This window comes from Etheostoma spectabile, unplaced genomic scaffold (assembly GCF_008692095.1).
Source record: "Etheostoma spectabile isolate EspeVRDwgs_2016 unplaced genomic scaffold, UIUC_Espe_1.0 scaffold00569674, whole genome shotgun sequence".
NCBI lineage: Eukaryota > Metazoa > Chordata > Actinopteri > Perciformes > Percidae > Etheostoma > Etheostoma spectabile.
In genome coordinates this window covers 100,271-127,849 of record NW_022605253.1, presented here as the reverse complement: position 1 = coordinate 127,849, position 27,579 = coordinate 100,271, and the positions used below count along the sequence as shown (strand labels likewise).

The window sequence follows — 27,579 nt, the reverse complement described above, 5'->3', positions numbered from 1 at the left end:
CTCGGCCTTTGCTAGATCTTCCACAGACAGCTGTGACCCAGGTGGGTCCAAGACACTGATTGTTCTTATTAGATTTGATTGTCTCAAAGTTTCTCTTGAATTTTAAGAGCCAGGCTGTCGATCGAATTAATCTGTCCCATGATGAGAAGTGCTCAATAAAAACGAGTGAGAGGACTCAGATTCTGCCCCACACTTGTACTGAAAGCAAGGCCACTTCTTGACCTCCGGATCACCGTCTGACAGTCTGGGTGGTACTTGGAGTCGCTGGCCAGTTTTGTTTCAGATTGCATCAGGAAATGTGGCACCTCCGCAAGTGTCCTTCTTGAAGAAAGGTCTCAGCTTTATGCCCCTCGAAGCACTGTTGTCTGCCGGGTTAAGTCCAGTCTTTATGTGGTGCCATTGGGATTTGTTTGTCAGATCACGTAATGGACACTCTATTAGCCACATAGGTTGAAACCTTCTAGCATCATTTGGATGTATTTCAGGACAGCGGTGCTGTTAGTCCAAAAACGGGTCTCCGAGGGTTAACTCAAGCTCTCTCCTTAACATCCGGGCCATCCTAGCAGCAAGGACTGTGCTGGCAGTTCCAGCCTTGGGAAGTCACCACCTTTAATGGTGCTACTCTGGCTTCCCAATCACAAACGTAGTGAGGTAGTCCAACATCACGAGTCCGTCTCAGATAGCTGACTGCCCCATAACCTCGCTCACTTGCATCGCAGAAGTGATGCATCTGTGCTCCTGTAACTTCGAAATCTGGTGGGTCTAAGACATCTCTGATTCTAGACTGGAAGGTCTTTAGGCCACTCGTTCTATGTATGTGTGTAAGCAGTTGGTATCGGCTCCTCCCATCACAATTTAGCTGCACAGGTCCTGCAGTATTCCTTTCCGGTCAGCATGACTGGTGCTAGGAATTTAGAGGATCATAGACTGAGTTCAGTTACACAGAATGCTTCTGCGGTGATTGCTGGTTGTTTCGGGTGATGAGAAGAAGGAACATGTCTGACTCAATGTCCCATCGCATGCCAAGAGCTCTTTCTAGGGGCAGTTTGTCTTTATCGAGGTCTAGATCTTTGACCTCTTTGTTCTCTCTCAGCTGGAACAGAGGTAAGGGACTGCGCGACTGTTATGGTCCATTTGGTGAGGTTAAAGCACCCTGTGGCGCATACTGATCTGAGCTCCTTTACCAGACAGATGGCTCGGCTCTCATTTGCAACAGATTTGAGACAATCGTCTACATAAAAGTTATGACGAATGGTGCTGAGGACGTCAGCGCCACACTTCCTTCATTATCCTCAGCCGTCTGCTTCAGTGCAAAATTGGCACAGCTCGGTGATGAGACTGCTCCGAAGAGATGCACCATCATCCGGTACTCTGCTAGCGGTTGCTTGTGTCACCATCTGGCCACCACAGGAATCTGAGAAAGTCCACATATCTTTAGGTACTTTTACTTGATGGAACATTCCTTCAATGTCCGCCATCACTGCTACTGGTTCTTGTCGGAATCTAAGGAGTACACCCACAAGGGTTCGTAAGGTCAGGACCCTGTAGCAGCTCAGAGTTCAGTGTAATGGCTTCAACACATTGAAGGAGACGTTCCACAGAGATTGAACCAAAGCTCTTATTGTGAAAGTCTGCTTCCTGCCAGGTGGGGCTGTGACTCATCAGGAAAATACTCACCTGTTAAAGAAACAGCGAGTGAGGCTGAGACGCAAGTTTCTTACTCTGTAGTGGAGCCTAAGGGTTAGGAGGTAAGATACCCTCTCATTTTAATGGGGGGGGGGGGGGGGGGACTCACTCTACTATGATACATTTAAATATACAGTTATTATAAATGGATTAGTATTATATTCATTAAAAAGTTCTGTATAAAGGCTTAGGCAAACTGATTATATCTAATATATGTAGTCTCTTTTCCTGATTTAATCTGTGTGTGTGGGTGTGTGGTGTGGTGTGTGTGTGTGTGTAGTGGGTGTGTGTGTGTGTGTGTCTTTGAACTCGTCTGTCAGATCGTTTGAAACTAAAGAACCACAGCTTGAGTTGACGAGTACGAGAGAGGTTCACTCATTTCTAAAGGAGGTAAGAAAACAGCGTTTATTAATGGGGGCGGGGGGGGGGGGGGGGGAGTGTGAGTGTACCATAATTGTGTGTTTTGTGTGGGGTGTGCTTGTGTTTAACCATACCTTTGTATGTGTGTAACCATATTTGTGTAAGTCTCAAACGCCTCTTGATTGAAAACAGGCCTCTATTTTTAATCAAACACGGCTGTCATACAGCGCCGTGTGTGTGTGGTGTGTGGTGTGCGTGTGCGTGCGTTTGTGTGGCGTGTCCCGTTACTTTGGGATAATGTGTATGAAAGAAACCCAAATTCTGATACAGAAATTATTAGTTAAAAGGGGTCAGATTAAACCCAAAGTCAAAAAACAGGAGGGTTAAAATCTTCAAACTGCAGACTTTAGTTCGTCCACATGTTGTGTAATCACAATAAAATAACATCTCAGTTGAATTAAAGTAGATTAGAATGACTCTACATTTTACAATAATGCCACAACAGCCCGTCTCCAGTTAACCCTGTATGGTATTTGGGTGAAATGACCCATTTCAAATTTTTTATAAGAGAAAATGGTCCAAGTTAAATTTTTCCTACCTGAAATCAGCGTCCTTTCCTTATTTCCTGAGATAAACATGTATTCTGACTCAGAACATTATCTGGATATGACACTTATGTTGTTTCCATAGTGGTTTTTAACATGAATTAAACCTCATGACAATTCAAACCCACGTCCATGTTAATAGTGTGCTAGCAGAGACTGATGCATTCCCTGAACATACAGTGGTGTGAAAAAGTGTTTGCCCCTTCCTCATTTCCTGTTCCTTCATGTTTGTCACACTTAAGTGTTTCGGAACATCAAACCAATTAACAATGTCAAGGACAACACAAGGTAAACACAAAATGCAATTGTGTAAATGAAGGTGTTTATTATTAAAGGTGAAAAAAAATCCAAACCATCATGGCCTGTGGTGAAAAGTGATTGCCCCCCTTGTTAAAACATACTATAACTGTGATTGTCCCCACCTGAGTTCAATTTCTCTAGCACACCCGGCCTGATTATTGCCACACTGTTCACAATCAAGGCATCACTTAAATAGGAGCTGCTTGACACAGTAAGGTCCACCAGAAGATCCTTAAAGCTAACATCATGCCGAGACCCAAAGAAATTCAGGAAACAATTGAGAAAGAAAGTAATTGAGATCTATCAGTCTGGAAGGGTTATAAAGCCATTTCAAAGCTTTGGGAATCCAGCGAACCACAGTGAGAGCCTTAGCCACAAATGGCGAGACATGGAACAGTGGTGAACCCTCCCAGGAGTGGCCGGCCGCAAAATTACCCCAAGAGCGCAGTGACGACTTATCCAAGAGGTCACAAAAGACCCCACAACAACGTCCAAAGAACTGCAGGGCCCACTTGCCTCAGTTAAGGTCAGCGTTCATGCCTCCCCCATCAGGAAAAGACTGGGCAAAATGGCCTGCATGGCAGAGTTCCAAGGAGAAAACCACTGCTGAGCAAAAAAAGAAATCAAAGCTCGTCTCAATTTCTCCACAACACATCTGATGATCCCCAAGACTTTTGGGACAACATTCTGTGGACCGATGAGACAAAAGTGGAACTCTTTGGAAGGTGTGTGCCCAAGTATATCTGGCGTAGAAGGAACACTGCATTCATAAAAAGAACATTATACCAACAGTAAAATATGGTGGTGGTAGTGTGATGGTCTGGGCTGTTTTGCTGCTTCAGGACCTGGAAGACTTGCGTGATAAAAGGAACTATGAATATCTGCTGTCTACCAAGAGATCTGAAGGAGAATGTCCGACCATCTGTTGTGTACTCGAGCTGAAACGAACTTGGGTTCTGCAGCAGGACAATGATCTAAAAACACCAGCAAGTCCACCACGAATGGCTGAAGAAAAGGAAATGAAAGACTTTGGAGTGGCCTAGCCAAAGTCGACCTGAATCTATTGAGATGTTGTGGTATGACCTTAAAAAGGCCGTTCATGCTCGAAAACCCTCTAATGTAACTGAATTAGGGACAATTCTGCAAAGATGAGTGGGCCAAAACTTACTTCCCAGACGCTGTAAAAGCCTCATTGCACGTTACGCAAACGCTTGGTGGTCAGTGTTGCTGCTAAGGGGGGCACCAACCCAGTTGTTAGGTTTAGGGGGCAATCACTTTTCACACAGGGCCATGATGGTTTGGATTTTTTTCAACCTTTAATAATAAACACCTTCATTTACAAATTGCATTTTGTGTTTACTGTGTTGTCCTTGACTATTGTTAAATTGGTTTGATGTTCCGAAACACTTAAGTGTGACAACATGCAAAGGAACAGGAAATGAGGAAGGGGCAAACACTTTTTCACACCACTGTAGATGTTATCTCAGCTGTTGGAAATTGAGATAAAGACGATATTTGGTAATAGATTATGAAGTAAAAAATTGTTATTAAACCCCAAATAAGTCACAGGTCAATTTGACCCGAGGGATACGATCGGGTCCGAAAGTGAAGACAAACAAGGGTTAAGAACAAGTGGAGCGATTCTCTAGAACAGAAACAATGAGATCATCCCAATTCTTTTTAGAGAATCATTTATATTGAAAGCCTGTGTCCGCCCCCCCAACCCAGGAATGTGAGAGCAGTAGCAGGAAAAACTATATTTAGTACCAGAGACCCAGCTAGCAGGACCAACCTGTCTGACCAGGTCCTTCATCCTGGTCTCTGTCAGACTCCACAACACCTGCACCACCTGATACTGTTGTAGTTTCTCTTCCTGTTTTTCATTTAATCCACACACTCTCCGTTTATCTTTATCTGTATTATATTTTTTCCATTACAAGTTCTACTTTTCAATATTATTTATGCTCACAGGTGAATATAACTCATATTATGGTTACCTGCTTTCGCATTATCACTTTAATTAAATATTCAACTTAATTTTAGCGTCACTTACTACACTGCGATGTGTTTCCTTGTACTATGGCAACTGCACTTTACTTACAATACCTCATGTGACGCCACTTTACTTTACTTTGCTTTACTTTACTTTGCTTTGCTTTACTTTACTTTGCTTTACTTTACTTTATTTTACTTTGCTTCAGTCTACCTTTCTTGATCATTGTTTACCTTTTTTTTCTTGTGTGTTTACTGTTTGTTTTGCTTCATTGTAGAGAATTGCTGCTGAACGAGGGAATTCCCCCGCTGTGGGATGAATAAAGTATCTAATCTAATCTAATCTAATCTAATGTAATCTAATCTAATATGATCTAATCTAATCTAATCTGATCGATCTGATCTGATCTGATCTGATCTAATCTAATCTAATCTAATCTAATCTAATCTAATCTAATCTGATCTGATCTGATCTGATTTGATCTGATCTGATCTGATCTGATCTGATCTGATCTAATCTAATCTGATCTGATCTAATCTAATCAGGGGAACCAGCACACCTGGTCACATGTTAGACGCCTACACGGTCTCAAACTTATTCGTCAGAAGAGTTCAAGTCCAGCAGAACAAGATCTCTTAGAACCGGTCTGAGTAAACCTCCGGGTCTCAGAGTCGGTTTCATCTGAGATCCGGAGTCTGAAGAACCTGAACCTGAGCCGGGCCCGACGTCATTATGGACCTAAATTAATATGCGGGCCGGGTCTAAATCTGCAAGGGCCCGTGAAAAGTGGAGGTTATCCGGGGACTAAAGCTACGTTTAGGCACCGTAACGACCTTTAACCTTCGCGGCGTCGTCACGCCGACATGAACTTAGCCTTGGTTTCCTAGCCTTGTTTCCTCTCCTTAGCAGTGGTTTCCTAGGCTTGTTTCCTCTCCTTAGCCGTGGTTTCTAGGCTTGTTTCCTCTCCTTAGCAGTGGTTTCCTAGGCTTGTTTCCTTTCCTTAGCCTTGGTTTCCTAGGCTTGTTTCCTATCCTTAGCCGTGGTTTCCTAGGCTTGTTTCCTCTCCTTAGCATGGGTTCCTATTCTTGTTTCCTTTCCTAAGCCTTGGTTCCTAGGCTTGTTTCCTATCCTTAGCCGTGGTTTCCTAGGCTTGTTTCCTCTCCTTAGCAGTGGTTTCCTAGGCTTGTTTCCTCTCTTTATCCGTGGTTTCCTAGGCTTTTTTCTTCTCCTTAGCAGTGGTTTCCTAGCCTTGTTCCTCTCCTTAGCCGGGGTTTCCTAGCCTTGTTTCCTCTCCTTAGCCGTGGTTTCCTAGGCTTGTTTCCTCTCCTTAGCCTTGGTTTCCTAGGCTTGTTTCCTCTCCTTAGCCGTGGTTTCCTAGGCTTGTTTCCTCTCCTTAGCCGTGGTTTCCTAGTCTTGTTTCCTCTCCTTAGCCGTGTTTCCTAGGCTTGTTTCCTCTTCTTAGCAGTGGTTTCCTAGCCTTGTTTCCTCTCCTTAGACTTGGTTCCTAGTCTTGTTTCCTCTCCTTAGACTTGGTTTCCTAGTCTTGTTTCCTCTCCTTAGCCGTGGTTTCCTAGGCTTGTTTCCTCTCCTTAGCAGTGGTTTCCTAGCCTTGTTTCCTTTCCTTAGCCTTGGTTTCCTGGCCTTGTTTCCTCTCCTTAGCAGTGGTTTCCTAGGCTTGTTTCCTCTCCTTAGCAGTGGTTTCCTAGGCTTGTTTCCTCTCCTTAGCAGTGGTTTCCTAGCCTTGTTTCCTCTCCTAGCAGTGGTTTCCTAGTCTTGTTCCTCTCCTTAGCCGTGGTTTCCAAGGCTTGTTTCCTCTCCTTAGCAGTGGTTTCCAAGCCTTGTTTCCTCTCCTTAGACTTGGTTTCCTAGTCTTGTTTCCTCTCCTTAGCCGTGGTTTCCTAGGCTTGTTTCCTCTCCTTAGCAGTGTTTCCTAGGCTTGTTTCCTCTCCTTAGCAGGTGGTTCCTAGGCTTGTTTCCTCTCCTTAGCCGTGGTTTCCTAGGCTTGTTTCCTCTTCTTATCCGTGGTTCCTAGGCTTGATTCCTCTCCTTAGCCGTGGTTTCCTAGTCTTGTTTCCTCTCCTTAGCAGTGGTTTCCTAGTCTTGTTTTCCTCCTTAGCCGTGGTTTCCTAGGCTTGTTTCCTCTCCTTAGCCGTGGTTTCCTAGGCTTGTTTCCTCTCCTTAGCCGTGGTTTCCTAGGCTTGTTTCCTCTTCTTAGCCGTGGATTCCTAGTCTTGTTTCCTCTCCTTAGCAGTGGTTTCCTAGGCTTGATTCCTCTCCTTAGCCGTGGTTTCCTAGGCTTGTTTCCTCTCCTTAGCAGTGGTTTCCTAGGCTTGTTTCCTCTCCTTAGTCGTGGTTTCCTAGGCTGGTTTCCTCTCCTTAGCCGTGGTTTCCTAGGCGAGTTTCCTCTCCTTAGCCGTGGTTTCCTAGGCTTGTTTCCTCTCCTTAGTCGTGGTTTCCTAGCCTTGTTTCCTCTCCTTAGCCGTGGTTTCCTAGCCTTGTCTCCTCTCCTTAGCCGTAGTTTCCTAGCTGCTAGTGGACCATGAAGGTCTGATCCAGTCTCCTCTTACCAGTTGTTCTAGAGATGTTCTGCTGCTAGAACTCTGGGTGCTATCAGCTGCTCTCTGATCTCAGCTGCTGGAACTTGGATGAACTTATCCTCAGTAGCAGGGGGGACTCTGGGTCTTCCTTCCTGGATGGGGGGGGACTCTTGGTCTTCCTTTCCTGGGGGGGAGGGGGGGACTCTTGGTCTTCCTTTCCTTGGGGGGCGATCCTCATGTGATGGCTCACAGAAGGATGAGGTTTTGTTGTAGTGCTTGATGGTTTTTGTGTTTCTAGTTGGAGACACATTCAGAGTTTTCACCATTCCCGGAGCGACTGCCCTTCATTTCTTAAAGTAACGATGACCTCGTTTCTCTTCTCTTAGCTGATTGGTTCTCGCCTTAATTCTCTCGGAGTGGATCTCCACCTGAAGGTCTCTGAACTCGTCTGTTGGAACGTTCTACTCGCCAACTCAAGCTGTGGTTCTGTAGTTTTAGAGAGGATCACCTCACTTCTAAAGGAGGTAAGAAACAGCTTCATTATAATGGGAGGGGGGGGGGGGAGGGTGAGTTGTACCCATAATTGTGTGTTTTTGTGTGTGTGTCCTTGGTTTAACCATACCTTTGTATGGGTGTAACCATTATTGTGTAAGTCTCAACGCCTCTTGATGAAAACAGGCCTCTATTTTAATCAACACTGCTGTCATACAGCGGCCGTGTGTGTGTGTGTGTGTGTGTGCGTGTGTGTGTGTGTGTGTGTGCGTGTGTGTGTGTGTGTGTGTGTGTCTTTCTGGAGTCTCAGCAGTGAGACGCAAAGACGTCCCAAACATGTGAGAGGACAGAAAGACTTTAACCCTCCAGTTGTCCTTGGGTCACATTTGACCCTTTTACCAACGTCTAGATCACAAATATGGAATTAATTTTAACCAAATTACCATAAAAAAGGATGGAGTCAAACACAACAAATACAGTTAATCACTTTCACTGATTTCAAATCAGCTTCTACTCAACATACGCTCCTCTGATCTTAACTATTAGTCAAAATAATTCATAATTTCTGCTTTATTAACTCAAATATTAGGTACAATTCTAAATAAATGAGGTTATTTGTTACCAAAAAGTAGTAAAACTAATAAGGTGGTGGTAGTGAAATAACAAAATGCGTTGGAAATGTCAAAAAAGGTAAAAAATAATAATAAGAGTTAATCTCTTTGACCCGGGAGGACAACACGAGGGTTAAGATGATTTTAAAAAGTCTGATGGATTCATAAAGAGATGATGTCATCTTCTGCCTGAGCCTCTCAGATAAAACACTGCTGTCTGCTTAATGAATGCAGAACCCTTACTCTGGTTTAATTATTACCGTTATGTAATGATCCATGAATGAATGTTGAATTATCATCATAACATAATCTACAAAACTGGTCTGTAATTAAATATCCCAAAACATTTCTGTTAAGTGGCAGGTTTCGTTTTGGTATCTTCTGGATCTTTGCAGGGACAAAAGATGGAAAAGGATAAACTAGTCGTCTTCAGAACTTTAAAAAGGTTGAGAGCTAAGAAGTTTGATAAATTTAAGTGGTACCTGCAGCAGGAAGGAGCCCTCAACGACTTCCCAGCAATCCCAGAGAGTGATCTGGAGAATGCAAACAGACATGAAACAGTGGATTTGATGTTCGGGACCTACAGTACAAAGATTATTGATGTAACCAGAATAGTTTTAAAGGAGCTCGATCGAAATGATCTGGCGGAGAAGTTACCGTGTCATGGAGAAGTCAACACCCCAGAAGGTGAAGGTAAGTCATATTCATTATAAATTTAAAACATGGATGTAACAAATATCAAACTTGTATATCCCAGTCTTCAACAACCATTAGCTGTGTTACCTGTGTCTCCCTCTTATCTACAAAGATACATATGTTGTGTTGACAAGAAGAGAACGTGAAGAGATTTCTCTCTTCACGTTTAAGATGGCTCAAGACATGACACGGGACAACCAAGCTACTTTGTACAAAGGGCAACCTGCTAGGCTGAACACCCAAAAGAGAGTCGCCCCGAGGCAGTCCCTTTATTTATAGGTTGATACAAACAATAATAGTGTGTGAGTGTGTAATCATGTGGTTGGGTTATAGGTTGATACAAACAGCATAGTGTGTGTGTGTGTGTGTGATGTGGTTGGGCCTCCGTCCTTGGTTAGTGAGATACATGTTTCAATAAGAGAACGTGAGATACATGTTTCAATAAGAGAACGTGAGATACATGTTTCAATAAGAGAACGTGAGATACATGTTTCAACAAAAGAACATTTTGTGAAATGCTTGCATAAGCTTTTATGAGAACAGAGTGTGAAAATCACCCATATATCGCTACACAGCCAAGCAGTTGAATATAGTACATCGAATATATCTTATAACAGAGAACAAGCTCCCAATCCTCACCAGAGAAACCTTTCAGGGTGGAGCCTGCTGGAGTCATTTCTTCATCAGGACTGTGACATCACTCATTCAACCCTGTGATGTCATCACCAAAGAGCTGATTGGTTAATAACTGCAGCTGTGTTGTGTCTCGTTCTCTCCGTCAGATTCCTGTGAACTCACAGTCGACACCAAACACGGTGGACAGGAACCTCAAACTGTCTCACAACAACAGGACGGTGACACGGGTGGAGGAGGATCAGCCATATCCTGGTCATCCAGAGAGGTTTGAGTCCAGGAGTCTGGTCTGCCACGGTGATAGTTGTTACTATGTCCGTCACAATGACAGAAGAACGTCCATCTCCGTCCCCTGTGTCTCTGGTAGAGTAGCGGTGAAAGTGGACTGTCCTGCTGGCTCTCTTTCCTTCTACACAGTCTCCTCTGACTCACAACATCATGAAGAATTGGCTACCTTACTCTCAGACTCTGACTGTAACTTTGATGTCATTGCTTGCAGTCAAACCTGGATTAATAATCCTGATATTCTTAACCTTAACTACAAGCTAGTTCCCAAAAACAGGCTTGGCCGCCCTGCTGGTGGTGGTGGTTGTTTATATGTGCAGTCCAGACATCATGTGAGAGTTTGTGATGATATTGTCTTAGATGATAATCAGTGTGATTCCCTTTTTATTGAGATAAACCTCACGAATGCCAAACAACTTATAGTAGGATTAATTTATCGTCCCCCTGACTCTGACCTTGATACTTTCAAAGTCAAACTGGAGGACATTTTATTCTCCATAAAAAGGAAAAACAAAGATTGTGTCCTGCTAGGGGACATTAATATTGATGTTCTCAGAGATGATACTATCAAAGATTTCTTCATTAATTCTCTAAATTCTTCTTTTTCTTTTTGTACCACAAATGATTTTACCAGAGGAACAGACTCCACTCGGTCAACTACTGACAATATCATTACAAACAATGGAAACGCTAGGCCAGAATCTGGAGTTGTGTTATCTGATAATACTGATGAACCTGCTAGTAAGATTAAATCACAGAAGCAGGGGGGTAGTTTACAGACCACTGAAATCCAAAACTCTAGTTATCGTACCATCCCTGAGAAGACTGTAAACTGTGGTGCACTCGGTCACAACCCCTGGCTCACAAAGGGTATTTTAAAACCTATCACGCATAAAAACAAACATTTCGTAAAAAAAACAAGTGCCAGGAATAAGAAAACATACAGTAATAATAGGAATAAACTCACACATATAAGGAAAAGGAAAAGTAAACACTATGCATACCCCATACCAGCATCAGATGGTGACTCCAAGAAGTCTTGTAAAGTGCAGAATGAAGTTCCTAACCAGAGCCAAAACAGCACCGTGCTCCCAAATACTGTGTGTAAATACTCACACTTCAGTAATAAATTCACCCAGATTGATTTATTATTTACCAACCGACTTGAGAGAATATTTAAATTATGCAATTCGTTAGCTGGTTGTTCTAAACACATTTTAATCCTTGGGCGTGAGTTATTTGAAATCCTAAAAAACCTCCAGGAAGGATTTAATAGTTCTGTCCAGCAGATGGACGGGGATCACATGTTGTTGGGAACAAATCGGGACTCTTTAGTAGAGACATTACATATTTTAGGTCTAAGGTTAAACACAAATACAATAAAAACATACTTCCCGGGATGAAAGAGAGGGAGCTTATGTTAAAAAATGCAATTAAAACTAAGTCAGCTAGTGCTAAACTTCTTGTTACAACATTGTGTAATAAAACTATTAAAGGTGTCGGCCAGGCCAAAGCAGATGGTTTGACTATAACCGAAAATGTAAAAAGGGAGTCTAAAACAATTGGAACCAAATGAAGAAACTTGTAGGACTGGACACAAAAGTAAACCACTTTCAGAAATTAAGATAAATGGACAGATTACAAAAAATTCAAACAAAGTTGCAGATGCCTTCAATAATTGTTTTATTGAATGTGAATCCACTATTGCCCAAAGCTTCCCATCGAGCAATCATATAATAAATAAATAATTCAGAACAATTTTAAACCAGGCACCGTCACAGAATCCGAAGTCTCACAGACAGTAGGACCACTACAAGCTTCCAGACCTAGAGACATATTTGGCATAGATATGTGCATGGTGAAAGAACCCAGCTCCACATTATTAACACCAGAAACCAAAACTCCCAATCTCCCATTAGTGAGGCAGGATTTCCAGGTGAGTGGAAGTCAGCTGCTGCTGTTCCAATTTTCCAAAATGGAGATCCATTGTCAGTGGACAGACCAATCAGCATCATACCTACTGTGTCAAAAGTCACAGAGAAACTAATTTACCAACAAATAATAACACTTTGATTACCACATTTTCCCTTCATTCAATGCAATTTGGTTTCAGAACTCAACGCTCCACAGAAACTGCTAATTGTTTTTCATAGAAAATATCAAACATTTACTGGATAAAGGTGGCGTGGTTGGAGCTGTGTCTCTCGATCTTAAAAAAGCCTTTGACACTGTAAACCATCAAATATTATTACCCAAACTAAGAAAATTTAACTTATCAGATGCATTAAAATGGATGGAATCACATCTATCGGATGGTTCCCAGTCCATCGGGATCCGTGATTACCACTCGCCGCCCCTCGCCATATCCACAGGGGTACCTCAAGGTTCTGTTATGGGGCCTCTGCAACTTTCACCTCATATAAACGACCCCCCTTTAGCTTGTCCAGACGTCTGTGTTCAGATGTATGCAGATGATACAGTGACTAATACCCCGGGTAAAAACACAAAACAAGTTGCTTTAAAACTTCCACAGTCTATGGTCCATGTCTCTGATTGGCTAAATCAATCCTGCTTAAAACTTAATATAAATAAAACACATTCAATGTACTTTTCTACATCAAACATTGCAAATAATCAGGCAGACGTTTATGTGACAGGGGAAAAAATAAAAGCTGAGTCAGAATTCAAACACCTCGGCATCTTAATAGACTCTAAAGTAGCTTTTAAATCACGGAAAAAAAAGGTCGGCAATCGAGTCAAATTTAAAATCAAAAATCTCCGGTTTATAAGATCCCGCCTGTCACTTCAGGCAGCGAAAAGGTTCACGTACATTATGGTTCAGTCTCACATCACTCGCTGTCTCTCAACCTGGTCCCAGGCCAACAAAACCACACTCAAATCCTTAGAGTCACTTTACAAACGGACAATCAAAATTCTGGATGAAAAACCATCAAGATTTCACCAATGTGCCATTTTACAAAAGCTCTTAAGTTGGGAAAATGTCATCAGGTATTCAGACCTCTGTCTGGTCTACGAGATGATCCGGGGTCTGTCATCTGGTCCAATCAGTCAGTTTGGGACCCTCATGTGTGTCAATATGTAGGATCATTTTATTTAATTTTTTCCCCTAATGTCTGTGTTATAGCGAACTTGTACACTGTGTTTACCAACGGGATTTAAAGAGTTGTATCTGTGTTGTTCACTGTAATCTTCTTAATGTTTTTTTTTTTTGTTATATTAGGGAGACAATTTAAAAAAAAATCTATCCAGGGACAACGGATGAAAATCATCCTTTTGTCTAATTCTGGTGCATTTTATAATAAATAATGTTTAATAATTGTAAATTAACAATTATTAATTACCATTTAACTGTTAGGAAACAGTCTGTTTACTGTTGAGAAACAATTAAATTAATTAAAAAATATTATAAAGTTGAAACAGATGACTATAATACTTTATAAATAGTTATTAAATACTTTATAAACCATCTATAAACATTATTTAGATAATTAATACTTTGTTAAGGGTTGGTGTGGATGGGTATTATAAAGGTGCGACTGATGTTTTTCATAGTTATTAGTAAGTTCTTGGTAATTAATGAGAAATGTTTTGCCCTTTATTAAATTATATACAAAAAAACAAAAATATAAATGAAAAATGCACCTGCAAGTCAGAGTGGGATATAAAAAAAACACAAAATTACTAATAAAACCTTTATTACAAAGATTGTAATCAAAGTTACTTGCTGAAACTTTGCATTTGTTTAAACATCTAATAAAGGGTTATCCGTATGTTTCCATGCTTGTGTTGAATAAAGTGGTATTGTTGCTCCTCTAATGTTACAGTGTGGTCAAACATGTAAAAAAGAACAATGACCATACATGAAAAATAAATGAACATGCACAAACCTTTACGTTGCATCGTCCTTTTTGAACATTACAATTTCAACATCACTCCACTTAGCTTCCCAACCGATTACTTCTGCTCCCTCTTAGTATTAATAGTTATTATTGTAGGGTATGAGCTTACCCACCACTTTATTTTTAGCTGTATTGGCCCTTACTTGTGGATCGCTGTTAATCAAGTCAATCAATCAAGTTTATTTGTATAGCCCTTTACAATAGCCGAAAGGTACCCAAAGTGCTTTACAACAAAGCCATAAAACAATACATAACACATACAAAACATACAGATTCATTAAAAGTGCTGTAGTGGTGCAGCGCTGCAGGACATTAAAAGCCTTCCAGAAATGCAAAGAAAGGAGCAGACAGAAGGAGGACACCTAAGAGACAGTATCGCCCTAGTCAGAATTAAATGCTAATTTAAAAAAGTGGGTCTTAAGCTTTGTTTTAAAGAGGCTGAGGTCAGTAGTGGTGCGGATGTCAGGGGGTAGTTCGTTCTAACCCGAGGAACGCAAGGCTCGGCCACAATTGCGAAAAGTTAAAATCTCAGACAAGTAAGAGGGGGCCAAGCCATAAATGGCGTTAAAAACAAACAGCAGGAGTTTAAAATCAATTCTAAAACGGACTGGGAGCCGGTGGAGTGACGACAGCACCGGGGTAATGTGTTCACGTCTGGACGTGCTTGTTAACAATCGGGCAGCAGCGTTCTGCACAAGTTGGAGACGAGAAATTGATGACTGACTGAGGCCAACGTAAAGGGCGTTGCAGTAGACCAGTCTTGAACTGATGAATGCATGGATCGCCTTCTTGAGATCCTGCCGACTGAGAAAGGACTTGACTTTGGCCAAAAGACGGAGCTGAAAAAAGCTTGAGCTGACAACAGAGCTAATCACGTCTTCACACCTGCTGAGGAAGTCAGATATCTCATGTAGTTTGTTGTATCCTGCCATTAGTTCTTCAAACTGTTGTGGGGAAGATATGGCCGATATCGCCGCTTTAGACCTCACTGTCAGCTCCGTCACTCCATCATGTGCACACGCTTCACCTAATGTCACGCAATGGTTGTAGGACCTCAACACCCTCTTGTATCTCCTGATGATCTCTGTTGGGCTTCTGACTGCAAAAGTAGACAACAGTTCATAAAGATACACTTTTCAATCATTTCACTACTTAAAATAAGCATACAACATAAATTGGGGTATGTATCTCAACATAAATTGGGGTATGTATCTCAACATAAATTGGGGTGTGTATCTCTATGACAAAACGAAAAAAAATTAACCCTGTAAAAATGTGATAGGATTAAACTATAAAACCTAAATAATGGCACAACTGATAACTTGCCACATGAAATCCTCCTTCCACAGATGTGACTGATGTCTTAAACCATCTTAAGTATTTGTAGTTCCCTTTTAAAGCAAAACCATATAATGTCTCCTGGTTAGGCTTCTTTGGGAGGAATTTAGGTAAAAGTGATGTGCTCCAAGGGGAAGCTTACTCAAAATATTGAAAAAAAATAAAGCTCCTTTTACCCAGAGGTCTATATCCAGGTAATGTTGGTGTATTCTCGCATTGCCAGAGCTATCTCCACAGTAGTCTAGTAAGGTCTGGCTATACGGTTTTATGCCTGGGGGGGGGGGACATCTGGCACATGCCAGACTAGCCAGCATACGGTCGGTGTGATTTGCAAAGAATGGAGATATCCAAGGAGATAAGCTTTAATTAAATGTAGCTCAATGCACCAAGAATAACATTTTCACACCTTTTTCAGAAAGCATGACGTAATAACTAACAATAATCCCTAGACCTCGTTGTGAACAGTTTAATGGAAAACTATCATGGCATGGTGCTTTGATGGACAATAGTTCCCAAATAAACCGCTCACAACCAGATCTGACAGCGTCCTGGTTAACCACGTCAACCAGATCTGACAGCGTCAACCAGATCTGACAGCGTCCTGGTTAACCACGTCAACCAGATCTGACGGCGTCAACCAGATCTGACAGCGTCCTGGTTAACCACGTCGACCAGATCTGACGGCGTCCTGGTTAACCACGTCTACCAGATCTGACGGCGTCTTGGTTAACCACGTCAACCAGATCTGACAGCGTCCTGGTTAACCACGTCGACCAGATCTGACGGCGTCCTGGTTAACCACGTCGACCAGATCTGACGGCGTCCTGGTTAACCACGTCGACCAGATCTGACGGCGTCCTGGTTAACCACGTCGACCAGATCTGACGGCGTCCTGGTTAACCACGTCGACCAGATCTGACGGCGTCCTGGTTAACCACGTCGACCAGATCTGACGGCGTCCTGGTTAACCACGTCTACCAGATCTGACGGCGTCCTGGTTAACCACGTCGACCAGATCTGACGGCGTCCTGGTTAACCACGTCGACCAGATCTGACGGCGTCCTGGTTAACCACGTCGACCAGATCTGACGGCGTCCTGGTTAACCACGTCGACCAGATCTGACGGCGTCCTGGTTAACCACGTCGACCAGATCTGACGGCGTCCTGGTTAACCACGTCTACCAGATCTGACGGCGTCCTGGTTAACCACGTCCACCAGATCTGACAGCGTCCTGGTTAACCACGTCAACCAGATCTGATAGCGTCAACTAGATCTGACAGCGTCCTGGTTAACCACGTCGACCAGATCTGACGGCGTCCTGGTTAACCACGTCTACCAGATCTGACGGCGTCCTGGTTAACCACGTCGACCAGATCTGACAGCGTCCTGGTTAACCACGTCGACCAGATCTGACGGCGTCCTGGTTAACCACGTCGACCAGATCTGACGGCGTCCTGGTTAACCACGTCGACCAGATCTGACGGCGTCCTGGTTAACCACGTCTACCAGATCTGACGGCGTCCTGGTTAACCACGTCGACCAGATCTGACGGCGTCCTGGTTAACCACGTCGACCAGATCTGACGGCGTCCTGGTTAACCACGTCGACCAGATCTGACGGCGTCCTGGTTAACCACGTCGACCAGATCTGACGGCGTCCTGGTTAACCACGTCGACCAGATCTGACGGCGTCCTGGTTAACCACGTCTACCAGATCTGACGGCGTCCTGGTTAACCACGTCAACCAGATCTGACGGCGTCCTGTGTAACCACGTCAACTAGATCTGACGGCGTCCTGGTTAACCACGTCAACCAGATCTGACGGCGTCCTGGTTAACCACGTCAACCAGATCTGACAGCGTCCTGGTTAACCACGTCAACCAGATCTGACAGCGTCCTGGTTAACCACGTCAACCAGATCTGACGGCGTCCTGGTTAACCACGTCCACCAGATCTGACAGCGTCCTGGTTAACCACGTCGACCAGATCTGATAGCGTCCTGTGTAACCACGTCATGATTTCTGGAAAGAAACATTGCTGTTGAGTTTTTTTCCAATATATTTTTTAATGCAACAAACCAAAATGCCATTTCTCTACAGTTAATATCTCCAAGAGTAAAAAACATGTAGTTGTTTTTTGCTTTTGGTAAACTTTCCTCTAAATGTTATATTTCTTTGATGAGTAAAACCACGTTGGTCATAAAAATGTTTTTCACCCAACATCTAAAATTCAAACCTAAGTAGAAATGTTTCAGATTTGTAAGTTTAACCGCAATTTATAAAAATGTGATTACACATCGGCCCTTTATCAAAGCACTTCTAATAATTAGTAATCATTATTAATTATAATTTAATTGTTTCTTAACAGTAAACAAACTGTTTCCTAACAGTTAAATGATAATTAACTAAAGATTAATTAACTATCAATTTACCATCTATTAATTATGGTTATTTTAAAGTGTTACCCTGTCCCCTGTCAAATAATTAAATAAATAAATAAATAACTAAATGCCTCTGTTACTGTTAGTGCTATGTGGAGGAGGAGGAGGCCCAGGACAGGAAGCTGGGACTGGGTCTTCATCAGGCCTGGAGGTCTTAGTTTCTGGACTGTTGTTCCTCCATCAGTCAGTAATCAACCTGTTGTTCAATTTAAGTTTGTTGGCTGGAGCAACCCATAAGATCCTTTAAAGATGTTAAACACATTTTACCTTTTTAATTACCACCTTAAAAAATCCAGTATCTACTACTTGTACTTTAAATACAGTGATCATATATTTATTGCAAAAGGAACCAAGGGCTACACAACTTTGAATATATATACAACTGATTAGACTATGTCAAATAAATAAAATGGATTTAAATGGGTACTGATTAACACTTAATAATTTATTAAAATGTTTAAAACTCCAAACCTGATTGTAATAGTTGAGCCTGGTCGGTGGTGGTCATCTGTCCCTGGAGACATGGGGGTCAGAGCGTTGGGATCTCAGTTTATTTGACAGACTGGAGATGGATGTCAGATATCTGTTGGTAGTTTCATGCCACCTCTCTCTGGTGATGCAGATTGTACGGTGGCCCAGACGGGTCAAGAGAAATGCAAAAGCCACAACACCAATATAAGGAAATGAGCAACAAGAGAAGTGAGCGTGCACATCTGTGTCGACCCGGCTGGGCCACTGGAGGTCTTAGTTTCTAGACTGTTGTTCCTCCATCAGTTAATAATCCACCTGTTGTTGTGCGTCTTTTGTTTTGTTGTGACCTTCTTACCAAAGTATATGTTCCATGTTGAGTGAGGTGTGATGTAATCAGAGGAATCAGCTGACTTGTGAGGAATGAGGGAGAGTCTTTTTGCTCCGACAGCCTGAAGACTTTTACTCTCTGACTGAAACCTGATCACAGTCACAAACCACAAAACAAACAATATATACACACTACTATATACACACTACTATATATACACACTACTATATATACACTACTATATACACACTACTATATACACATTAATACAGTTGATACCCCTTATTGATCCTATGTGGTGAATAATATTCATCCTAAAACTTTCAGCCAGTAAATCAATAACACGGATCCATCAGAACAATTTAAGTATCAACTTCCCTCATGGCCTAGTTTCCACATGGGGAGGGGGGGGGGGAGGTGCCTTCCACATAAATTTTAGCCTCAAACACTTTATGTCAATCATTATAATGCATCATTTTCAGGAGCAAACGTCTAAAATATGATTCTTCAGCATATTAAAACCAACCAATGTTAAAGTGTAAATCTACAAATCTATGTTTTATGTTTCTCTTCCTGTAAATGTTCTTTTACCCCGATGTTGCAGAGAGGAAACACACACAATGTAATGATTAAATAAGGTAGTGTCTCCAACCTTACCTCAATTATGTGTGTGTGTGTGTGGTGTGTGTGTGTGTGTGTGTGTGTGTGTGTGTGTGTGTGTGTGTGTGTGTGTGTCCTCTATTGTGATCTAAGCAGAGTCATTCCACTACATGTCATTGCATGCTAACTGTCTCCAGTGGATGTGCTCATGCTGAGTCTCTCTGGGCGGTTCCTCTTGTTTCCTGTTTCCTGTTTCCTTTTACTCTCCAGAGGCCGTGTCGCAGTTCTTTCTCTCAACGTGGAGCTCCAGCTGAAGGACTTTGAACTCGGTGTGTGTGTGTGTGTGTGTGTGTCAGTGTGTGCGTGTCTTGTCTTTGAAGGACTTTGAACTCGTCTGTCTGGAACGTTCTACTCGTCAACTCCAGCTGTTCTTTAGTTTCAGAGAGAGGGTCACCTCACTTCTAAAGGAGGTAAGAAACAGCTTCATTATAATGGGGGGAGGGGGGAGTGTGTGTGTGTGTGTGTGTGTGTGTGTGTGTGTGTGTGTGTATCTGTGTGTATGTGTGTGTGTGTGTGTGTGTGTGTGTGTGTGTTATCAGCGGCCATGTTGGGACTCTACCTGCAGATGTCTTTCTGGAGTCTCAGCAGTGAGACGCAAAGACGTCCCAAACATGTGAGAGGACAGAAAGACTTTAACCCTCCTGTTGTCCTCGGGTCACATTTGACCCTTTTACCAACGTCTAGATCAGGAATATGGAATTAATTTTAACCAAATTACCATAAAAAAGGATGGAGTCCATCACAGCAAATACAATTAATCACTTTCATTGATTTCAAATCAGCTTCTACTCAACATACACTCCTCTGATCTTAACTAGTAGTCAAAATAATTCATAATTTCTGCTTTATTAACGCAAATATTAGGTATAATTATATTAATAACTTTTCAGCAGCGAGGTGACCTCTGGAGCTGGAGGCCGTCTGCAGCTGTCTGACATGTTCAGGCCTAGCCATGACAAGGAGTGCACTGTTTCTAGACTGTTGTTCCTCCATCAGTTAACAATGAACCTGTTGTTGTTGTTCTTCTTCTTTTTCTTTTGGGCCTGCATGGTCCTGCAGGTTGGACTCTGTGGAGGTCTGCAGGGTCCTGCAGGTTGGACTCTGTGGAGGTCTGCATGGTCCTGCAGGTTGGACTCTGTGGAGGTTTGCATGGTCCTGCAGGTTGGATTCTGTGGAGGTCTGCAGGGTCCTGCAGGTTGGACTCTGTGGAGGTCTGCAGGGTCCTGCAGGTTGGACTCTGTGGAGGTCTGCAGGGTCTCCAGCTGCTTCTGACTGGCTGAGCTCCACCTCCGACCGCCCTCTGCTCCACCTCACACGCCCAGTTCTGGTTCAGGATTTAAAGGTGGAGGAATAGATGAACACAGACAGCAGCAGCGTCTGTCAGCATCTGTAGACGGAGGACCACGTCTCTCTGTCCTCATCTGGACGGGACTTTAACAGGTGAGCAGCCTGACAGGTAACATCACACACCTCTGATGGAGAAACTCTCTGCTTATATTTGGGGGATTCATAATCTACGTCAACCCCCTTCATGTTCCTGCAGGCTTATTATATCTAACATATGTAGTCTCTTTCTCCTGATTTAATCCAGTTCAACATGAGTCCTTGTTGTCAGCCTTTGAGAAACATGGCATTTCTCTGGCCCCAATAGCTCAGGGTCTTTCTCTTATGGGGGTCCCATGATGCACCTCAGGATCTTCCCTGGTGAGTTCCCTGGGTACAACCACTTGCCATCTTTGCTCTCCGGTGGCTGGCTCCCGCCCCCTCACTTCAGTTCCCATTACTCCTCTAGAAATCCAGTTGGGGTCAAGTGCTTCACACCACCACAGCATGGCAACTGTTCCCATGGTGACTGTGATGAGTAGGCCTGAGTCGAGCAGGACCAGTAACATGAGACTTTTTGAAGGACTGGGTCAAAGGTTTGGTGTCAGCATTTGGACCCCTTACAAGTAACTCAGGGAGGTCTTACTAAGGCAGAGCAACAGAGAATTTCCTCCGCTCATCCGCTTATCCGGTATCGGGTCGCTTTGGCAGCAGCTCCAGCAGGGAGCCCCAAACTTCCCTTCCCCGATCTACATCAACCAGCTCCGACTGGGGGATCCCAAGGCGTTCCCAGGCCAGGTTTGAGATATAATCCCTCCACCTAGTCCTGAGTCTTCCGCGAGGCCTCCTCCCAGCTGGACGTGCCTGGAACACCTCCCTAGGGAGGCGCCCAGGAGGCATCCTTACCAGATGCCCGAACCACCTCAACTGGCTCTCAAATGAAACACAGCTGTCTACTTAATTAATGCAGAACCCTTACTTTGGTTTAATAATAACTAGGGATGAGCCGAGTACTCGGCTGAAACGAGTATCCGGCACGGATAAAGCACTTTTGCCGAGTACAAGTATTATACAAGTAATATGAGTCAATATCCATGCTCGGATTAAACAAAACTCCTCAACTGACCGCGCTGCGTTCTGTGATAGTCACATTTAACCGTCAGCTGGCTTCATTAAAGTCAATGCAGATCTGAGAAACAGCATCTGCCGCCCCCCCCCCCCCCCCCCCCCCATGACAACACCATTGATCTGAAGCTTGATGCTGTCATGTAAATAGTTTTCTAATTAGCAATACATTTCTGATCAAATCATATCAATTGCATGCTTAAAATAACATACCGGTTAAAGCCCCGCCCATTTCAAGACAACCCGACCCACTTCCGGGTTAAATTCTGTCCACTTCCGGGTTAAGCCCACTAATCATAACACAATCTACAAAACTGGTCTGTAATTTTAATATCCCAAAACATTTCTGTTAAGTGGTGGGTTTCTTTTTGGTATGTTCTGGATCTTTGCAGGGACAAAAGATGGAGACGCCTCAAGAAGTCGTCTTAAGAATCTTAGAAGCCTTAGGAGCTGAGCACTTTGAAAAGTTTAATTGGCACCTGCAGCAGGAAGGAGCCCTCAACGACTTCCCAGCAATCCCAAAGAGTAAACTGGAGAAAGAAACCCGGCTTAACACCGTGGATATGATGCTCCAGACCTACAGTATAAAGATTATTGATGTGACCAGAATAGTTTTAGTGAAGATGAATCTAAATGATCTGGTGAAGAAGTTACCGCGTCATGGAGAAGTCAACACCCCAGAACGTGCAGGTAAGTCATATTCATTATAAATTTAAATAATAGATGTAACAAAGATCCAACTTGTATATCCCAGTCTTCAACAACCATCAGCTGTGTTACCTATATGTCTCCCTCTTATCTACAAAGATACATACACTACCGGTCAAAAGTTTGGGTTCACTTACAAATTTCCATTTCACTCCATTATAGACAGAATAGCAGCTGATCTGAGTGGGTGGGTGATCTTTAATGCAATATCTACATTGCCCATTATCAGCAACCATTCATCCATTGTTCCAAAGGCACATTCTGTTTACTAATCTGATATCATTTAAAAAAACTAACTAAGAAAACATTGGAGAACCCTAATGCAATTTTGTAAGCACATAATGTAATCTAAAAACTGCTGCCCTGGTTAAAAAAATAAGGCAACTGATCTCAGCTGGGATTCTGTCTATAATGGAGTGCAATGGAAATTTCTAAGTGACCCCAAACTTTTGACCGGTAGTGTATGTTGTGTTGACAAGAAGAGAACAAGCTCCCAATCGTCCACAAGAGAAACTACATTTAAATGGTCTCTGACAACAAAACATGATGAAACCCAGTCAGACTGTTTTGGTAACTCTGCTGGTTAGAGTCGGCACACTCTGATGTCACTGGAAGATACTGCCTGCAATATTAACTCCCTCTGTTATTAAGTCATGTACCTTCTGGTTTATTGGGACAATGAAGAGTTTATAGACGTATGAGTGAGATAAAAAGCTGCGGTTAAGTCGGACAGTTTCCAGCCGATTCCAGGCGGAACAGGAAGTGACAAAAACACTGTGGTGCGATTCCGATTTAATAAAATATAATCAGACCCACATATCAGCTGGTAAACAGTCTCCAGTTGTTTTAATTGTAGCTCTCAAAGTGCTCTACATGCAATCTGTTGCTGATTTTAATTTTAACAACAGACTGGAGATGATCCGTGATCTGAACGGATTTAGTCTCTCTGACTTATAAACGTCACTATCAGCCAGAATCTACAGAATATGACTTTAAATCAGACAAATAGTTAAAATCCCTCCGATTCGTTGTTGTCATGACAGCGCACGCACGTGCATACCAGACACTGGGAAGGAACTTCTAGGAACGCGCTTTCCAATTCGAAAACTGGAGAAAGAGCCTGAGTCTGAGCAGTCTGAGGCCCCGCCCCCCCATCATCAGTTAAAAAGAGGAGTGGGTACAAGGAAGACTGGGAAGACTCTTTAGTTTAAACTGTTCCTGTGTTGTTGAGCAACTACACCGCTGCGCCAAGCAGTGTCCCACATTGTCCCTCAGAAACATACCCCTTGTCCCCCTTTGGGCTTATTAGCAGGTGGTCACCCTAGACTGAACCCACACAACCTCCTCTAGAGTTTATCCTCTTGTTACTTCTATACTTTTTGACTGAGACGCCCAACATATCAGTTGTCTTTGTGAATAGATTTGATGAATACAGAAATGTGCACACTCACATTCACCAGAACAAACCCTCATTGACATCATTGTTTTATTCATTCAGAGATTCGTGCTGCGTGTCATCAAAAACTCAAATCTAAGCTAGACAGGAAGTTCCAGCGTGTGTTTGAGGGGATTGCTAAAGCAGGAAACCAAACTGTTCTGGATCAGATGTTCACAGAGATCTACCTCCTGAAGGGAGGGGCTGCAGGGGTCAATGAAGAACATGAGGTCAGACAGATTGAAACAGCATCCAGGAAACCAGACACACCAGAAACAACAATCAGACAAGAAGACATCTTTAAAACCCCACCTGGAAGAGATGAACCAATCAGAGCAGTGATGACAAAGGGAGTGGCTGGCATCGGGAAAACAGTCTTAACACAGAAGTTCACTCTGGACTGGGCTGAAGGCAAAGCCAACCAGGACATCCAGTTCACATTCCCATTCACCTTCAGAGAGCTGAATGTGCTGAAAGAGAGAAAGTTCAGCTTGGTGGAACTTGTTGATTACTTCTTTAGTGAAACCAAAGAAGCAGGACTCAGCAGGTTTGAAGAGGTCCTGGTTCTCTTCATCTTTGACGGTCTGGATGAGTGTCGACCTCCTCTGGACTTCCTCAACACTGAGATCCTGACTGATGTTACAGAGTCCACCTCAGTGGGTGTGCTGCTGACAAACCTCATCAGGGGGAATCTGCTTCCCTCTGCTCGCCTCTGGATAACCACCCGACCTGCAGCAGCCAATCAGATCCCTCCTGAGTGTGTTGACATGGTGACAGAGGTCAGAGGGTTCACTGACCCCCAGAAGGAGGAGTACTTCAGGAAGAGATTCAGAGATGAGGAGCAGGCCAGCAGAATCCTCTCCCACATCAAGAGATCACGAAGCCTCCACATCATGTGCCACATCCCGGTCTTCTGCTGGATCACTGCTACAGTTCTGGAGGACGTGTTGAAGACCAGAGAGAGAGGAGAGCTGCCCAAGACCCTGACTGAGATGTACATCCATTTCCTGGTGGTTCAGGCCAAACGGAAGAACGTCAAGTATGATGGAGGAGCTGAAACGGATCGAACCTGGAGTCCAGAGAGCAAGAAGATGATGGAGTCTCTGGGAAAACTGGCTTTTGAGCAGCTGCAGAAAGGCAACCTGATCTTCTATGAATCAGACCTGACAGAGTGTGGCATCGATATCACAGCAGCCTCAGTGGTCTCAGGAGTGTTCACACAGATCTTTAAAGAGGAGAGAGGACTGTACCAGGACAAGGTGTTCAGCTTTGTCCATCTGAGTGTTCAGGAGTTTCTGGCTGCTCTTCATGTCCATCTGACCTTCACCAACTCTGGAGTCAACCTGCTGTCAGAAGAACAAACATCATCAACACAGTTCTACCAGAGTGCTGTGGACAAGGCCTTACAGAGTCCAAATGGACACCTGGACTTGTTCCTCCGCTTCCTCCTGGGTCTTTCTCTGCAGACCAATCAGAATCTCCTACGAGGTCTGCTGACACACACAAGAAGTAGCTCAGAGACCAATCAGGAAACAGTGGAGTACATCAAGAAGAAGATGGATGAGGATCTGTCTGCAGAGAGAAGCATCAACCTGTTCCACTGTCTGAATGAACTGAATGATCGTTCTCTAGTGGAGCAGATCCAACGGTCCCTGAGATCAGGACGTCTCACCACACATAAACAGTCTCCTGCTCAGTGGTCAGCTCTGGGCTTCATCTTACTGTCATCAGAAGAAGATCTGGACGTGTTTGACCTGAAGAAATACTCTGCTTCAGAGGAGGCTCTTCTGAGGATGCTGCCAGTGGTCAAAGCCTCCAAAAAAGCTCTGTATGTGGGATTTATTCATCAATAAATACTCTGCTTTCTTTTTATAACAAGTGTTAATAATGAATAACTTCCTGTTGTCTCTCCAGGCTGAGTGGCTGTAACCTGACACAGAGAAGCTGTAAAGCTCTGTCCTCAGTTCTCAGCTCCCAGTCCTCTAGTCTGAGAGAGCTGGACCTGAGTAACCACAACCTGCAGGATTCAGGAGGGAAGCTGATCTCTGATGGACTGAATAGTCCACACTGCACACTGGAGACTCTCAGGTCAGACCAACAAAAATAGTCTTTGAAAACACAGAATTGAAAATGTATTTTATTTAGAATCACTTCATAAAGAATGAAATATGAACTGTGGCTGACATCCAGAAATTTATATTTTAATATTATCTGACTTAGATTACTGGGCGTTTGTTTAATCTTGATTATACAACAAGTAAATCTGACCAGACAATCTGATTGTTCAACGAGACATTTAGAACATACTCAAATCAGCATCAGGTGTTTGGACCACATCAGGTGTTTGGACCACATCAGCTGTTTGGACCACATCAGCTGTTAGACCACATCAACTATGCCACTGACACGTCAATAATGACGTTTGTGGACGTTTATTATCTAAATCTATAGAAGTTAAATCTATCAATGAAACTTTGGCTTTTCCAGTAGATATTTTAGTTATAACCAGATTAAGTTATCTGAGCAGTTTGGTGTTTATTTGCGCGGTAGTTATTACGTTTTGGACAATTCCCTAATCTCTACGTTACAATGCTAACGTTAGCTTAAGATGACTGGCTGACTAACGTTTAACATGGAGGCACTACACATCCTCAGTTTTTCTTTATTTTGAGAGCGAATTGCCCCACACTATGTATCCAGTTTATTTTAAAAAATATATTTTTTGAGGCATTTTTAGGCCTTTATGGACAGTTGAAGACATGAAAGGGGACAGTGTTGGGGGGGGAGAATAAGATATAGTAAAGGGACACAAGTTGTTGTCAAATACAGGCCCGCTGAGTTGAGGAGTAAATCTCTCTCTCTCTCTCTCTCTATATATATATATATATATATATATATATATATATATATATATATATATATATATATATATATATATATATATATATGTGTATGTACTGTATAAATATATGTAAATGTGTATATATATATATATATATATACACATTTACATATATACATATACATATATTTATACAGTACATACACATATATATATATATATATATATATATATATATATATAAATATAAATATATATATATATATATATATATATATATATATATATATATATATGTGTACTGTATAAATATATGTATATGTATATATGTAAATGTGTATATATATATATATATATATATATATACAGCGGTGTGAAAAAGTGTTTGCCCCCTTCCTCATTTCCTGTTCCTTTGCATGTTTGTCACACTTAAGTGTTTCAGAACATCAAACCAATTTAAACAATAGTCAAGGACAACACAAGTAAACACAAAATGCAATTTGTAAATTAAGGTGTTTATTATTAAAGGTGAAAAAAAATCCAAACCATCATGGCCCTGTGTGAAAAAGTGATTGCCCCCCTTGTTAAAACATACTATAACTGTGGTTGTCCACACCTGAGTTCAATTTCTCTAGCCACACCCAGGCCTGATTATTGCCACACCTGTTCACAATCAAGGCATCACTTAAATAGGAGCTGCTTGACACAGTAAGGTCCACCAGAAGATCCTTAAAAGCTACACATCATGCCGAGACCCAAAGAAATTCAGGAACAATTGAGAAAGAAAGTAA

The 27,579-nt window shown here is 42.6% G+C and overlaps 1 protein-coding gene and 1 long non-coding RNA gene across 2 annotated transcripts in view; both read left to right on the top strand.

Annotated features, from left to right (window-relative positions):
- Nucleotides 1-19,496: 19,496 nt before the first annotated feature.
- Nucleotides 19,497-20,629, top strand: LOC116685232 (uncharacterized). The gene is made up of 4 exons (XR_004330927.1): nucleotides 19,497-19,765; nucleotides 20,415-20,464; nucleotides 20,533-20,566; nucleotides 20,601-20,629. It is a non-coding gene; the product is annotated as an uncharacterized LOC116685232 (long non-coding RNA).
- Nucleotides 20,630-22,195: 1,566 nt separating this feature from the next.
- LOC116685229 (NACHT, LRR and PYD domains-containing protein 3) overlaps nucleotides 22,196-27,579 on the top strand; it is a 29,499-nt gene continuing 24,115 nt past the window's right edge. The window contains exons 1-3 of the mRNA XM_032510389.1: nucleotides 22,196-22,493; nucleotides 24,010-25,774; nucleotides 25,861-26,034. Coding sequence (XP_032366280.1) covers nucleotides 22,205-22,493; nucleotides 24,010-25,774; nucleotides 25,861-26,034 — 2,228 coding nt within the window. The 5' untranslated portion in view covers nucleotides 22,196-22,204. The remainder of the gene's footprint in view (nucleotides 22,494-24,009; nucleotides 25,775-25,860; nucleotides 26,035-27,579) is intronic.